This window comes from Alexandromys fortis, unplaced genomic scaffold, assembly GCF_014885135.2.
Source record: "Alexandromys fortis isolate MF-2015 unplaced genomic scaffold, M_Fortis_MF-2015_v1.1 scaffold_44, whole genome shotgun sequence".
Lineage (NCBI taxonomy): Eukaryota > Metazoa > Chordata > Mammalia > Rodentia > Cricetidae > Alexandromys > Alexandromys fortis.
The window spans coordinates 4723116-4739940 of record NW_026067921.1 but is presented as its reverse complement, the minus strand read 5'-3'; the positions used below and the strand labels follow the sequence as shown (position 1 = coordinate 4739940).

At 40.2% G+C, this 16825-nt stretch overlaps 1 protein-coding gene across 2 annotated transcripts in view; it reads right to left on the bottom strand.

The window, feature by feature from the left end:
* Positions 1 to 16825, bottom strand: part of Oxsr1 (oxidative stress responsive kinase 1) — a 94586-nt gene that overhangs the window by 44999 nt on the left and 32762 nt on the right. The window contains exons 2-4 of one of the 2 annotated variants that reach the window (XM_050141520.1): positions 15888 to 15976; positions 14771 to 14879; positions 5348 to 5489 (exon numbers count right to left, since the gene is read on the bottom strand). In XM_050141520.1, the coding sequence (XP_049997477.1) occupies positions 5348 to 5489; positions 14771 to 14879; positions 15888 to 15959 (323 nt within the window). In that variant the 5' untranslated portion in view covers positions 15960 to 15976. The remainder of the gene's footprint in view (positions 1 to 5347; positions 5490 to 14770; positions 14880 to 15887; positions 15977 to 16825) is intronic. The other variant, XM_050141519.1, reaches the window with a different exon arrangement.

The window sequence follows — 16825 nt, the reverse complement described above, 5'->3', positions numbered from 1 at the left end:
CATAGAAAATGATGTGTATCTCCAACAGCAATACAGTAAAACTGTTAAAACTCAAACCCAAAGGAGGAGAATATGCTGAAAGCGGCAAAAAAAAAAAAAAAAAAAAAAAAAAAAAAAAAAANAAAAAAAAAAAAAAAAAAAAAAAAAAAAAAAAAAAAAAAACCTCGTGCAGGGGCATAGGAGTTACACAGCTAACACTGCCTTAACACTGGCACAACGGTGGCCTCAGGTTAATGAGACACACTGAAAGTACTAAATTAAAAAAGCAAAAATGAACGAAAAATTGTAGTCCAAGAATTCTATAGTATGCAGAACAGTTTTCAACAATGAAGACAAAGGCCTGGAGAGATGACTCAATGGATAAGAGTCATCTTCCTGCTCTTGGAGGAAGACCCAAGTGTGATCACTAACACCCACAATCAAGTGGCTCACAAGTACTTGTAACTCAGTTCCAGGGAATGACACCCTGTTCATATACCAGGCATGTGCACAGTGTACAAACATACGTGCAGATGCTCATTCATACACGTAAAATAAAAATAAATCTTTAAAACATCCTATTGCTGAAGATGCCACACACTTTGGTTGCAGGACACAGTAACCAAGCTGGACCAGAGGGGAAGCCTCCAACCCTGCTGGACAGCTTTCACAGTGACAGAACACTTGTGCAGGCTGCTGAGAATGGCACGGTTGGCTTCAGGAGTCAACCTGACACAAACTGGAGTCAACTGAGAAAGGACCTCAACCCCAGAATGGCCTGGCCATGTCTGTGAGGAATTTATTTTATGACTTGCTAACTGATAAAGTGTAGGAGGGCCCATCCCTAGGCATGAGGCTAGGGTGCCATCCCTAGGCATGTGGCTGGGCTGTATAGAAATGTCAGTAAGTAGTGTTCTCCCACTATTTAAAGTTCCTGCATTGACCTGTAAGTCAAATAAACCCCACCACACTCTGAGCTGCTTCTGGTTACAGTATTTATCATTGTAACATAAAGCAAACTAAAACACAGAAAAAAAATAAATAAAAAACAACAGCATTACTAAGCTATGAACTCTTTCAGCTCCAGTACCAACCTGCCAGGCAAAGATACATCAACTGGTCAATAATGGCATGCCTTCAGTGAGAGTAACCAGACACTATCTGACTGGAATTGATATCCTCTTCACAGCAGGAATTCATGCCTGGTACCATAAACCTGGTCAAAAGCCCATGGTTCAGTCATAGTCCCTAAATAGGAATCTTACTTTCTTAAATGGACACACTATCAAACTGCCTTCTAAATGTTTCTATTTATACCCACAGATTGGTGCTGGTCAGAGCAGCTTCTGGCTGCAATGGATTACTGTTAATACAGAGACTCCTAAGTGGTCAGAAGGCTGAGAATCAATGACCAAGTCTTCAACCCTAAAGGAGATGTCCATATCATCATCTCCAAGACGCAGGGAGAGTCAGGAAGAGGAGGCAGAAGGGTTAAGAGCCAGAGTGCTGTCAGACAAAGTCCCCCATCAACAATATTCCATCGTGGTAGCTTCACTCCTCCCTGAAGAGCTATAAGCAATTAATGACTGCAGGGAGAGGGGGAGGCGCACTCCTGAGTGGTATAGCACTGGTAACTGTCCTCCCGGAACTAAACAACCCTGTAACTGCTCAAGCAAGCAAGACTAATTAAATGTGCACACTCAAAACAGACATGGAAGCGGGGGGGGGGGGGGGGGGGGGGGGGGGGGGGGGGGGGGGGGGGGCTGGGGGGGGAAAAGCAGTCAAGTGGAAGGGGGTAAGAGGATAATGGGGCAGGAATAGTATCAAAGCAGTATCACATACATGGATAAAACCGTAATAAACTAAATAAAAACAAAAGACTGACTTTTCCAAATGATCTCAACTGTTCCAAAATGGATCTGACAATATAAAATATCTTGCTTTTTACTATTTCTGATGCTTTTCTCTGGTATCTGAATTCAAGATGGCTGGATATTCCCTGATACAAATTAGAAAACACATAGCATTTATGATTACAAAGTTATTTACTTAAATTCACACATATATTCCACCAAAGTTATGACTTTATTAATTTACTCTGAGGAAGATAAAAATGATAGAAAAACAGGAGGAAACTTCAAGAAGCATCTTTTTTTTGGGGGGGTGGCTTCAAGACAGGGTTTCTCTGTAGTTTCTGGTGCCTGTCCTGAAACTAGCTCTTGTAGACCAGGCTGGCCTCGAACTCAGAGATCTGCCTGCCTCTGCCTCTAGAGTGGTGGGATTAAAGACGTGCACCACCACCACCCAGCAAGAAGCATCTTTTATACAAATCCTCAATGTGCTACCTCAAAACTCCAATCCTCCAGAGGACCCAAGGGAGCCAACTCCCTAAACGGCTGCAAAAGACAGCTTAAGGAAAAAGCCTTTCATTTCCTGTGGCAATAGCAACTCCACTGGACCAGATGGCAGCCCCCAAAAGGAGTCTGGAAAGGGGGCTTACACAAATCTACGTCTATATGCAGTGTCTATCTACACAAATCTATGTCTACACACAGTGTCTATCTACACAAATCTATGTCTACACACAGTGTCTATCACTCAGTTCTCAGGTGGCAGTACTAGGTCCAGACTGCTGATTATGGAAAAAGGAAAAGCTTAAAGCTCTAATTAAAAAGTAGTACTTAACAAAGAACTTTGCTGGGGCTGGAGAGATGGCTCAGCAGTTAGGAGCATTGCCTGCCCTTCTAAAAGTCCTGAGTTCAATTCCCAACAACCACATGGTGGCTCACAACCATCTGTAATGAGGTATGTTGCCCTCTTCTGGCCTTCAGGCATACATGCAGACAGAATATTGTATACATAATTGTTGCGGGAGGTCCTTCCGTTCTTCCAGCCAATAGCCGCTGAGATACCAGCCCATTGGGGCGTGGTCTCTCTCCCTTTAAAAAAGCAGCCACTTCCCTTCTCGCTCTCTCTTACTTCCTGCTCCGCTTCCAGTGACTAGAGTTACTGTTTTTAGACAAATATATTGGTATCCATTCTTGTATATTGATACAAAGTTAAATTATATTGACTACTGTATGCATGTATGTTTCTACCTCTGTTTAAAACATTTTTTATGTATTGACATATATTGTATTGATATATATTGTATATATTTACCATATTGCAGTGTACATTTCTACCTCTGATTAAGATACTTATATGTTGTTTGTGTATTGATATATATTTACCATACTGCAATGTATATTTGTACATTGTTTATATTTGGAGGTCATTGTCCTCATTTGTTTCACAGTCGTTTATTGTCTTAGTCTTTAAGTTAGACAGGTATTGAGAATTATATAGATCAGTAGTATTCTAAGTTTGTCATTTATAATTAGACTAATCAGGTTCTTTAGATACATAGAGATTATATTCAGTATAGATAGACAATCTTCAACCTCTTCAAAGAGCTGTAGAAAATGGCCTTTAATCTAACTCAGAGTTTTGTGGTAGTGAGACACAATTGCTCCTGGCAATACCGCACTATTCCCGAGAGAATGTTGAGCATGAAAGATGCTCCACCTGGAGTCTTTCTTTTTGGCAGAAGTGGCCTTTGGGCAAAGAAATGCCCATACCTCAACCACTGACAGAGATACAGAGCGTGCATCAATGGATAAAATAGGACTGTCATATCCTGCCAAGACAGGGTAAGATAGTTTTGAAAAGTTGCTTGCCTTTGAAAATGGTATGTCAGTTATGTTAGGCCTTAGTCAAAGTTGGTTGCTTCAATGCTGCAAATGTGACTTTGGGTGATTGCCCAGGTAGCTGTCTGTGATTTGTTGCATGTTTTGGAAGTTGTTTGATTGCACTTCCTAATTACTCAGGTAACATTATTTCCCTTCTCAGATCTTTGATGGGGTTGAAGACTATATAAATGTAGTTACTTTCCACTCATGACTTGGCCAAGCTATTTATTATACAAGACCTAAGCTAGTTAGAATAGGATATTTGTACTTATTGTATATAATTTCGTAATAGGTTTAGAACTCTCTTACTTAAACAAAAGGGGGAGGTGTTGCGGGAGGTCCTTCCTCTCCTCCAGCCAATAGCCGCTGAGATACCAGCCCATTGGGGTGTGGTCTCTCTCCCTTTAAAAAAGCAGCCACTTCCCTTCTCGCTCTCTCTTACTTCCTGCTCCGCTTCCGGCGACTAGACTCCCTTCCTGGTTGCGCAGAGGGCTGTTGTCTGGGACGGTGATCTGTAAGTTTTTTCCCCTTTAAATGAATAACCATTCTATTAATCATAATTCTAAACTGGTGTGGGATTGTTTTTGACTTACGCCTTCGCCTTCACATAATAAATAAATAAATAAATAAATAAATAAATAAATAAATATTTAAAAAAACAAGGAACTTTGCAGTAATTTAGAAAACTACTTAAGATATAAAATAAAATGAGAGCAATAGACAGTGTGGACATAGTGGCATATACCTATAATCCCAGGACTTGGAAGGGTGAGGCAAGAGGATTAGGAGTTATAGGCAGCCTAGGCTTTTATTTGTTTTTTGTTGTTGTTGATTTTTTTAAAAAAATTTTTTTTAAGTTTATTTAATGTACATTGGTGTGAAGGTATCAGACCCCTGGAACTGGAGTTAGAGACAGTTGTGAGTTGCCATATGTGTACTGGGAATTGAACCTAGGTCCTCTGGAAGAGCAGCCAGTGCTCTTAACTGTTAGCCATCTCTCCAGCCCCCATGTTAGCAAGACTTTTAAAAGTTGGTGTTTTGTTGTTATTTTGATTTTTAAAGGTTATAAATATATAGCTCTGTGGTATAACATTGTCTAGCATGCACAAGAGTCTCAGTTCAATCCCTAGCACCCCAAAAATGAGAGACAAAATTATATAAGTACCATTACCTTAAGTACTTTAGGAAACAGAAAAGAAAATGGAAGGAAATATTCCAAATATTACCAGTGATTATCTTTTCGGCAAAAATTAAACTGATCTGTGTTTTTATTTTCCAATTTTACTAAAACACTTTCCTCATTTGTTTGCTGAAACAGAGCCTTACCATGCAACCCTGGCAGTCCCCAAGTCTGCTATGGAACATCAAAACTGCCTCTGCCTCCTGAGAGCGGATATTAAAAGCGTGCACCACCATGCTGGGCTTACATTTTGTTTTTTGTTTTATTAAATTTATTGCTTTTTTATTATTTATGTGTTGTATAATTCAAACTATAATCAACAAAACAAACTGAAAGTATTAATACATAAAGCACAGAGCTCAGAAATGAAACAAATTCATAAAGATACTGTCTCTCAATGAGGCACAAGTACAGTCAACACACCCTGGGAAGGAGACCAGCATAGCCCTGCACAAACCTGTGAATCTGCCCATTCTTATGCAGATATTCCAATCCCTCCAGGACTTCTCGAAGGATTGTAGCAATGGTCGGCTCATCTAGGACTCCACTTTTATGCTCCCCTTTTGCCACAATATGCTTAATAATATCCAGAACAGAACCTGAAAACAGGAAACATAATCCAGTAAAAATTTTAACTCATCCCATTATTCAGATCTAGTTTAGAATCAAAGCACATTAGAACATTAATATAAGTTATGTGAAAAAGGATAAAGCAGCAAATACAAGGAAATACAGATGCTTCAAATTCTAAATTGCAACCTAAAACAGAAAGTAATTAATATCCAAGTGGTGTGTTACACCAGTGTGTCCTTAAGCTCTCTCAGAACTTAGAAGGGTTAATGCAGGATTCTGATCAACTGTGAAGGAGGCCTGGGGAAACCACATCAATCAGTAACACTCTAATATAAGATACCACAAACCAAAGCAGTTTTCAACCCAGACTAGACTGTGCAGTATTTTACAACTAAGAATGTAAAAATACAACTGAACAATAAAGACATATGTGGAAAGTAAAAATCACATTTGTCACTGTGATGCTAGTCTTGGTTGTCAACTTGACTGCATCTAGAATTAACTAACATCAAAAAAAATGCAGGGGCACACCTGTAAGGGATTTTGCTTAATTTGAAGTAGGAAGAACTACTTCTAATCCAGCTCTTTTGAGTTCAGAAGACACAGTCTAACCTGGGCCACACCTGCTGGAAATCTATTAATGACATGGAAGAAGGAAGTTTCACTTTGTCTTGTACTTGCCACTGTTAGCAAATCCATTCATTCACTAGCATCAAAGCCTACTTTGGGACTCTGGCATATACTGAGGACCAGCTGAGACATCCAGCTTTGTGGACTGAACAACTACTACTGTGTTCTAGGACTTTTTGTTCATAGGCAACCATTGTTGGATTACCTAGACGACAGCCTGTTGCAGGGAGGGACACGCTTGTTCATCCCTGCTACCCGGCTAGCTTAGCCCCAAAATAGCCATACAGAAATTGTATTGCTTGGCCCATTATCTATAACCTATTATCGCCCAACTCTCACATCTTGATTTAACCCATTTCTATTCATCTGTATATCACCACGAGTTTGTGGCCTACCAGGAAAGATTCAGCATGTCTGTCTCTGGTGACTCCATGATGTCCCTCTCCTCCTCTGCCTCTCTTCCTCCCAGCATTCGGTTTTGTCTTCCCCACCTACTTAAGTTCTGCCCTATCAACTAGGCCAAGGCAGTTTCTTTATTCATTAACCAATGAAAGCAACACAAAAACAGAAGGAACTCCTACACCAACAGCCTGTAACTCATTCTAATAAATCCCCTTTTTATATATAGAGAGATTCATTCTCTAAGAGTCTGTTGCTCTAGATAACCCAGACTAATAAAGTAATCAAGTTAACTTAAAGGCTAAAATTCTAGGATAACAAATACACAAATAAAACAGATGAGGCAAAGATAAACATGGTAATAACAGCAATTTCAGTTTTCCTTTAGCCCAGATGTCTCATCAATCCAGTTCCTCTCAGCAAGCAAGATGCTACACCTACCAAACAAGGGGGCAGGAGGAACAAACTCTTACACATCAGTTAAAACCACAGAACACTGAAAATCAAAACTACTTACACCCAAAAACTTTTGACAGAGACTCATAAAAATGCATGGAGCTGACTCCACCGCCCTCTCTACATGCACTGTTTACCACTTACACTCTCTTTTTTCAAGAAAATAAAACCATTCAGTCCACTGAAAATACTGCATACTCTTAATTGACTCACTTAAGAAAGTTAATTCCAAAATCATAAGAAACAATAGTCTAGGAGGCTGGAGGTACAGCTCAGAGGCAGAGTACCCTAGTCTCAATCCCCCCCCCCACCAAAAAAAAAAAAAAACAGCACTGATGTGGGATTCCCCTCTGTATGCTGTGAATACCATTGATAAGAAACTGCTTTGGACCTATAGCAGAGCAGAACTTAGCGAGGGAACACTAAACTGAATGCTGGGAGAAAGGAGGATGAAGAGGGAGAAGCCATGTAGTCCTGCCAGAGACACTGGAACTTTAGCCATAAGCCACTGCCACGTGGTGATAAGCAGATTAATACAAATGGGTTAAATTAACATGTAAGAGTTAGCCAATAAGAAACTAGAGCTAATGGGCCAAGCAGTGATTTAATTAATTCAGTTTCTGTATGATTATTTCAGGGCTAAGCGGCCAAAAACTAACTAGCATCCTCCTTACAACACAACTCAACACAAGCTTCTTTGAGCTCCCACTTAAGAGCCAATGATTTAAATCAGGTGAGGTGGCGTGTGTGTGTGTGTGTGTGTGTGTGTGTGTGTGTGTGTGTGTGTGTAATACTAGCACTTGCAGAATGAAGGCAGAAGGATTGGGAGTTGAAGGTCATTCTCAATCACACAGAGCACTCAAGGCCAGCTTGGACTGCCATTAAACACAACCTCAAACCCTCCAAAATAATTTAATGACTCAATAAGCTTGATCTAATAATAATAATAATGATAACAACAATAATAGAGCCCAAGTGCCTAAGGAAAGAACTGACAGCCATATCCTGTGTTACAGAACTGCTGGAAGGCTTTAAAGGCTCAAGAACAGTCCACAGACAACATTTGTGATAGAACAGCTTGTGCAGAATCAAGTCTGGCCCAGCAGTGGCAACTGACTAAGAAAGACTCCTTAAGCCTAAATAAGGAAAAACACAAGAGAGAACAGAAGATGGTAACGATATTCTCAGAAAGAAAGCACATACAGAAATCTGAACTTCACTGCCTACAGAAGAGATACAGAAGTGATTCCCCAACTGTCTTCAGAGGCAGAGACAGGTGAATCACTGAGTTCGAGGTCCACACAGTAAGTTCCAGGCCAGAGCAACATAGTGTGAGCCAGCCTTGAAAGAAAAAATAAAATCCCTACTTGGAGTTCCAGCACCAATACCATATAAGGAGAAGAGGAGGGGAGAGAGAAGAAAGGGATGAAGACAAGAGAACTGCCTACAAGGACGAGTCTCTTAACTCTCTCCCTGGAAGCCAGTCCACCACCACTCAAGAGATAGGCATTTTATTCCCTTGAGCTAAGGAGCTAGAGAGGTTCCAAACTCACACAATACTCACACACATTACAGGACTTTGCCTTCCTTGATACTAGGATTTACAAATTTTTTAATCGAGGACTAGGGAGAAGTTCAGTTCTGTTGAGTTTATCAGTCATATATAAAGCCCTGAAGAAAAGTGACTGAATCAATGAGACCACATGTTCACTCTTAGGAAAAAGGCCACAAGAACTATTTAGTGAGGCTATAAAATGCCATGTTTAAAGCTTTAAGAATTTTTAAAATTTTAAAAGACTGGAAGTGGAGGAGAGGGATCTGATAGAACTTTAAATCAACAGAATTTGTTCATTTAACAAGTATGCCCACCTGCACTTCTAGCACTCAAGGGCTCAGGTAGGACTGTCCTAAGGTCAAGACCAGACTGAACTATACACTGAGTTCCAGCTCAACCCAGCCAATGAGATCCTTTCTCAAAACATCAAGCAACAAAAGAAAAATTAAGTCCTATTATATTGACATCTAGAAATTATTACAAAATAAGATATAAGCCAAGAATGATGGCACATGCCTTTAATACCAGCACTTGGGAGGCAGGAAAGGGTATTTCAGCTTACAACTTCCAAGTCACAGCCACAGCTGTGGAAGTCAGGGCAGGACTCAAACGGGAGAAAGCTGGAGGCAGGAGATGATACAGAGGCCGTGGAGGGCGCCTTCTCATAGTACCCACAGGAGCAGCACCACCCATGTAGTTGGACCCTATCACAGCAATCACCAGTCAGGAAATGCAGCACAGACTTGCCGACAGGGCAGTCCTATGGAAGCATTTTCTGGATTGAGATTCCTTTTTACCAGATGAAAACTCACAAGCACATATACAACAGAGAGCTCAACCACTTGATTTACTCAACACTGTAGCATTTAATTCAGTGATAATACTTCTCAAACACTGAAGTTACATAGAAATTTTCATGTCAACTAAAAGAAAGGTGAAGGTAAAACATGCTAAGCAGAAAGAGACTAATGATTATCACTGGACAGCCCAATTAACCCAATTTACTAAAGAAAAATAGGGATTTTGGAGACAGTTGTAGGAGTGTGTACTGTAGTATGTCCTTAACCACAGTCTGCAAGAAATACTGTACAGGGAAGACTCAGTTTTTGAACTTTAAAATGCGAGCTAGCAAAGAAAGGGAGGGAGGGAGGGAGGGAGGGAGGGAGGGAGGGAGGGAGGGAGGGAGGAAGGGAGGGCTCATCTAGCAGGCATGAGGCTGGCTTTGATCCCCAGCACTGCATAAACCAATATGGTGATCCCTGCAACCCTAGTATTCAGGAGGTACAGACTAAATGAATAGGGTTCAAGGTCATCCTCAATACACAGCAAGTTTAGAAGAGGCCAGCCTTATACTATATGAAAATCTGTCTCCAAAAGAAATTTTTAAAGAAAAAAATAAATAAAACTCAAGCATTTTTTAGAATAAAATACTGATAAATGAGATTTTAGTACAAATTTTGTAACAAAGCAAAAAATTAAAAACATAGTTCTTCTATTCCCCCAAAATAATCTCTGTGTCATCACAGTTTGAACACAGAATGATATATACCAAACAGCAGTGTGTTATGGAATAGTAGTCTAAAACGTGTTAGATTCGTTTATGCTGCATTTATTTTAACTCTGTAAAGCTGTGTTACTTTGCCTGCCTCAAACATCTGATTGGTCTAATAAAGAGCAGAATGGCCAAGGCAGGAGAAAGGATAGGCGTGGCTGGCATGGTGAAAGAAGAGAGGAAATCTAGAAGAGGAGGAGGAAGAGCAAGAAAAAGGAGAAGAGGATGCCAGGGGGCGGCCACACAGCCAGCCATAGAATAAGGAGGAAAGAAAGGTACATAGAAAGATGAAAGCCCACAGGCAAAAGGTACACGGGATAACTGAAGAAAAGCTGGCTAGAAATTTGCTTCAGTTCCCAGCACCCACATGTTGGTTCACAACTGTCCTTAACTCCAGTTCCAAGGGCTCTAATGTCCTCTTCTGACTTCTGTGGGTACTGCATACTCATAGTATACAACACACACATAAATACATCTAATAAAAATAAAAAAATTTAAAGATATTTAAAAAAAATAATTATATGGGCAAAGTGAAGCAACTGCTAATTTAAGAGTCCTGTTAATTAATCAAATAAATTGATTTCTGTTACTTTCCTAACTTTGCTTTTATTTTAAAAAATATGCTTACATAAAAATTTAGCTATTATTCATTCTCTTTTTCTTATAGGGTTGAGGACAGTCAGGGCCTTACCCATGCTAAAGAAGCATTCCAATACTGAACTATGTCCCCAAGCCTTAATGACTACTGCCACTACTAACATTTTTCTGAGCCATTGAGGTTTCAGAGGGCCCAAATTTTGTTTAGTTCATTATTCCATTATAAGGTAATAGATGCCAAAAAAAAAAAAACTAAAAATTCACTACTACTGATTAAACATGCAAAGCTCATCACTACTAAATAGATATTTTGCTGGGTCCTGCTTTGCTCAAGGGGTTATCCATATTTTTCTCTCTTAGAATATGACAAAGATGAGAATGGTTCTAAAAAACATCTTGAAAGGTGGTTGGTGTTAGTGACTATCACAAGAAGCAGGCCTTTAACTAAGCAATTCGTGTCTCCAGTGTGTCACAATGGATTAACACAAAGGGGTGACTCTGGCTACACTGAAAGCCTCGGGTAGCAAGGGAAGACTCCTATACAACTGAGCTCGCTCTCTGTGCACCTCCTACATGAGAGCACGGAGGTGGATGCTTTTCTTGTGCAATCTTGTGTCACCACATCAACACCCTGGAACACAGAAAGGCATTCTCATTCAGCAAGCAGGTACAGTTCAGAGTGGACACTCTTTCCTAGTGACATACAATGACTAAAGAGAAAGATGTATTTTATTCTACAGTCTGTCTCTCTGAGGAAGCATTACTGCACACTAAATAAATGTGCATTGTTAGTGTAGGAGGGTCATCTGTCTATGAGTTACTTTCATTGGTTAATAAAGAAACTGCCTTGGCTTTTGTTTTTGTTTTGTGTTTTTTTTTTTTGTTTGTTTGTTTGGTTGGTTGGTTTTTCAAGACAGGGTTTCTCTGTGGCTTTGGAGCCTGTCCTGGAACTAGCTCTGTAGACCAGGCTGGTCTCGAACTCACAGGGATCCGCCTGCCTCTGCCTCCCAAGTGCTGGGATTAAAGGCGTGCGCCACCACCGCCCAGCTTGCCTTGGCTTTTGATAGGCCAGCCCTTAGGTGAGTGGAGTAGACAGAACTGAATGCTGGGAGAAAGAAATCAGAGTCAGGCTGACGCCATGATTCTCCGGCCCAAGACGAATGTAGATTAGAATCTTGCTGGTAAGCCACAGTCTCGTGGTGCTACACAGATTATTAAAAATGGGTTAATCAAGATGTGAGAGTTAGCCAGTAAGAGGCTAGAACTAGTGGTCCAGACAGTGTTTAAATAAATGAATACAGTTTCCGTGTAATTATTTTGGGTAAAGCTAGCTGGTGGCCGAGAGCTGGGCAGCGGGAAGCAGCCTGCTGCTCCTTTTACACATTGTTCCTTCTCTTACTGTACACTATAAAATGGGCAATCACACTTCCTTACAAAAAGCAAATACACACAGAAACCAAGCAACATAGAACAGGAAGGGTGAGTGGCTCCATCACTCACAAGTCCTACCAATCTTGTTACACATTCAAACCGAAGCCTTACCAAAAAGGGAAGAGGAGATGTATCACTACATATAGCATGTGTCTTCAGATAACCATAAAATGTTCAATCAGCCAGGCAGTTGTAATCCCAGGACTTGGGAGACAGAGGTAGGTGAATCTGAGTTCAAAGAGAGCCTGGTCTACAGAGCGAGTTTCAGGACAACCAGGGCCATACAGAGAAACCCTGTCTCGGAAAAAAAAAAAAAAAAAATTGAATCCATACATGCCAAATGTCCATGTATTTGTGTATATTATATATAGGTTACAAGAAAAAATATATAATTATTCTAATATTGAAATCAAAATATTCTATGTAAGAGAAAACAGATTCAAGTATAATACTTTAATAGTTTTATAGGGGTGGGAGTTGATAAAAAAAGTTTTATAAATTTATATTATGTTCAAACAAGAAATACTGATGTGAAACTAAGATTTACTTGTAACATATAACATTGCAAGTTCTAAAAGCACTGAGGCCACGGCAATGGACAAGCCAAGTATCTAAGTTGTGCTTTATAATGCTAGTCTTCAGACTCATTAGAAGACTGGCTGACTCTAGGTATGGGAAGAAAAAAATACAGCTGGGGAGACAGCTCAGTCAGTAAAAATCAAGCAGTAAGACCTGAGTTCAGTTCCCAGAAACCATTTGGGGGAAAAAAAGCTGTATGTGGTGACTTGGTCTTATGACCCCAGCACTGGATAGATGGATATAAACAGAACCCTTAGATTACTTGGCAAAGACCAGGGCACTGAAAGACCCTGTCTCAAACCAAGGAAAGTGGAGAACATCTAAGGAATAAAAATTAAAATTGTCTTCTTGCCTACACATGCACACAACTGCACACATATGAATAAAACACACAAAAACAAACATGCCTGTGCACATGCAAATGCACATTCGAACACACACGCACAAATACACACACATAGGAAAAAAAAATCTAGAATCAAACAGCAAGGAACCAGCTATATACAGTCTAAACTGGCCCCTAAACTTGCAATCTCCCTGCCTTAGCTTCCTATGTGCTGGGGTTATAGGGCTGGGTCATCATATTCAGCTCAACAATAAATTTTTTTTAATTAATTTAAATTTATTTTATGTGTATGAGTACTTTAAGTGCATATGTTTATATATGTGTGCCATGTATGTGCCCAGTACCCCCAGAGGTCAGAAAGCATCAGATTCTGGGGAACTGGTGTTACAGATGATTATAAGACATTCTGTGGGTACAAAAAATGGAAATCCAACAAATTTTCTTAACTACTAAGTAATCTTTCTCCAGGCCAACAATCAATTTTGTTGTTTTTTGTTTGTTTGTTTTGTTTTGGAGTGGGTTTTTGTTTTTTGTTTTTCGAGACAGGGTTTCTCTGTGTAGCCCGAGCTATCTTAGAACTAGCTCTGTAGACCAGGCTGGCCTCAAATTCACAAAGATCTATCTGCCTCGCCTACAGAGTGCTGGGATTAAAGGTGTGTGCCACCCTCACCCAGCTCAATCCTTCATATGTATTTCAATGTGTATTTGTTACTGGGGCAAGCGTGAGTTCTCCAGCGCACATGTGCTCAGAAGACAGCCTTGTGGAGCAGTCCTCCTGTCTTACCGTCACATGGGTCCCAGAGTCGAACAGGCATGAGGCTTGCCCTTTACAGAAAGTGGGGTTTTTTTGTTGTTGTTGTTTGTTTGTTTTTGTCAGATGGGCCATGTCACCTGTCCTCAGACTTTTTAATGGAAACTACAATACAGATTAAAGAGCCCCAGTTAATAGGGCAAGGTTCCTCTTATTTTATATTTAACAAAAGAAATGTCAGCCAGGGATATACAGAGAAATCCTGTCTCTAAAAACAAAACAAAAAAAGAAACAATGCAATAATAATAAAAAAAACTTTCTAATGAATTAACTCATTTAAACATGGACTGAATGCTAAATATATAAAATATAAGACTTATGGGGACCTCGATAATAGTGGCAAAGTTTCATCTCACAGATTCCCTGCTAGCTACAAGGGAAAATCCTTCTCATATAGAGAACTGGGCTGTCACAACTTTAGGCAAACAAAACAAACATTACTATTAAAGATACATTCAGACGGATGTGATACAATATGGAATGTACAATGTCACAGACATAAAAATCTTAGCCTAAATTCCATCCAGTTGAATTTTCAATCTAATACTCAGGATGCTAGAAAATAGACATACAGATTAGGCATGACACCAAAAAGGAAGAATCAAATAAATCTAGATAAACAGACAAAATCAGATGATGTCCTGGGAGGAAGGGAGGAAACTGTACTAAGATAACAGAGATGCTGGAACAGCCAAACAAAAGGTATGAAGCCTAGCGCAGCTACACATTAGCATCTGTTTAGTTGAACTACAGTCTCAGTACCTTCAAATGTAAAATGTCAACAAAACCCTATCAGGGTAAGAAGAATTTTATTTCTTTTTAGATAAGATCTCACTAAGTAACTCTGGCTGGCCTTGATCTCAGAGATCTGCTTGCCTCTGCTCTGAGTGCTGGGAAATTTGCATTAAATTTTTAACCCATGGACTTAGCATTCCACTACAGTATACTCACCTCCACTTAGCAGCTTCATGACTAGCCACAGCTCATCTTTTACCACAAAAGACGTGTAGTAAGACACAATATTAGGATGATGGCACTGACTCATAGCTTGAATTTCTTTCTACAAAGAAGAAAATGCATGGTTACTAATTAAATTCCAGCTTAAAGAAACCCTATAAATTAGCCAATCCATATTCGGTATACCAGGACTATAGTACAATCTTTTCTGGGGTTTCAAAGTACTAAATTCTTCATAAAGGCCTTCAGGCCAGGCTGGACACCTCTAATCCTGGCACTTGAGAGGAACGAAGACCAGGATACACAGGGGAGATCCCATCTAAAAAGGCTGAACCAGGAAATGATGGAGTGCCCCCTCAGTCAGCTTTGACTCTCCTCCTTCTAGATCTGTATTAGGAATTTCTGAAAGAGAAAACATGCACTGTTTATCACAGCCTGGCCTGGTACCTCAGAAACCTCCAATGGGACACATACTTTTACTCCAAAAACTATCTTGGGAAGTCTGGCCCACAGAGAATAATTACTGATGAACAGAACGTAAGATCTTTTGTCTGTCTGTCTTGGGAGGGGGGATGTTTAGTCTTAGTAAAGTATCAGTTCGCTTAATTTTTCTGAAATGATTAACCATTTTCACACCAAAGAGAAGTAAGCTGAAATGTACAAAGTTATCAACTAAATCTAGAGTAGTGAGACCTGTGTCAAAGCCTAACTCTATCTCAGTTTATAAAATTTAAATTAACAAAGGATGATAAAATGTTTTGAAGAATCCTGAGTGATACCAGGGACCCTCTGGTCTTATTCTTATCCCTTCTGACCCTACTCCTAAGATGTAGTCTCACAAAACAACTTAATGCTTCTATCTCTGGACCTTGAACCCTACAGTTCCTCTGCACCACATGTGTCCCCATAGAATCTTAATTTAGCAATCTGTTGGCAGTGTAGGTATTGAATGTTTTCCCAAAGCATCCAGGTTCCCCAAGGCTGCTGCTCCTCCTTTTTTCCAGATATGAGAGGCCTTAGGCTGGAAGTCCAAGAACCCCTTAACTTCCAAGCACCTGTGCACCTTCTCCCATTATGGCATGTAAATACTACACAGGACATATGAGCTTACTTGTCTGGCTCTGCTAGACTGAGGGCTACATGAACAGGACTTAGAACCGGGTTCCCACATGTGATGGCACATGCACGCAGTCCTAGCACCTGGGAGGGGAAGGCAAGAGGAATAAAGGTCTAAGGACACATTCAGCTATACAGAGGGTTTTCAATTTTTATTTATTTATTTATTTTCTGTGTCTGAGTGTTTTTCCTGCATGTATGTCTGTACACCATGTATGTACCTGGTGCCTATGGAGGTCAGGAGAGGTGTCAGACCCTGGAGCAGGAGTATGGATGGTTGAGCACCATGTGAGTTGAGGGAGCTGAACCAGGGCCCTCTGCAAGAGCAGCCAGAACTCTTAAACACTGAGCCATTCCTTTCACTCCCTAGTTTTTAAGGCCACCTTGGGCTACACAAACACTGTATCTCATAAAATAACAATTATTAAATTCTGTTTTCCCAGCCATCATGAAGCTGTAAACTTAGTAGTGGAGTTCTTGCCTAGCAAGTGTGAGGGCCTTAGTTCAATCTTGTGTGCGCACATACACGCAAACACATGCTTAAAACAGAACTTACGCTATTTTCTTCATTATTTTTATTTGGGGCATGTGTGGTCAGAAGAGGGCAATAGATAACTTGGAGCTGTTAAAGTTACAGGCAGTTGTGAGTCACCTACGTTGCTGCAAGGGCAACAAAAGCTCAGAACCACTAAGCCACCTCTTTAGCTCCTAAACTTACTGCCTCATTATTTCCTGTACCCCCCAACACACACACCTATAAGCTCAATGGAAACTAAGAGTATTCTTTGCATTTACCAGTGTGGCTGGCACACGCACCCCTCTAGTAAGAATTTTTGTTGGATGAAGAGCTCCTAGTGTTTTACACAGCTTTTCCTTTATTCATACACACACACACACACACACACACACACACACGCACCCCTCTAGTAAGTA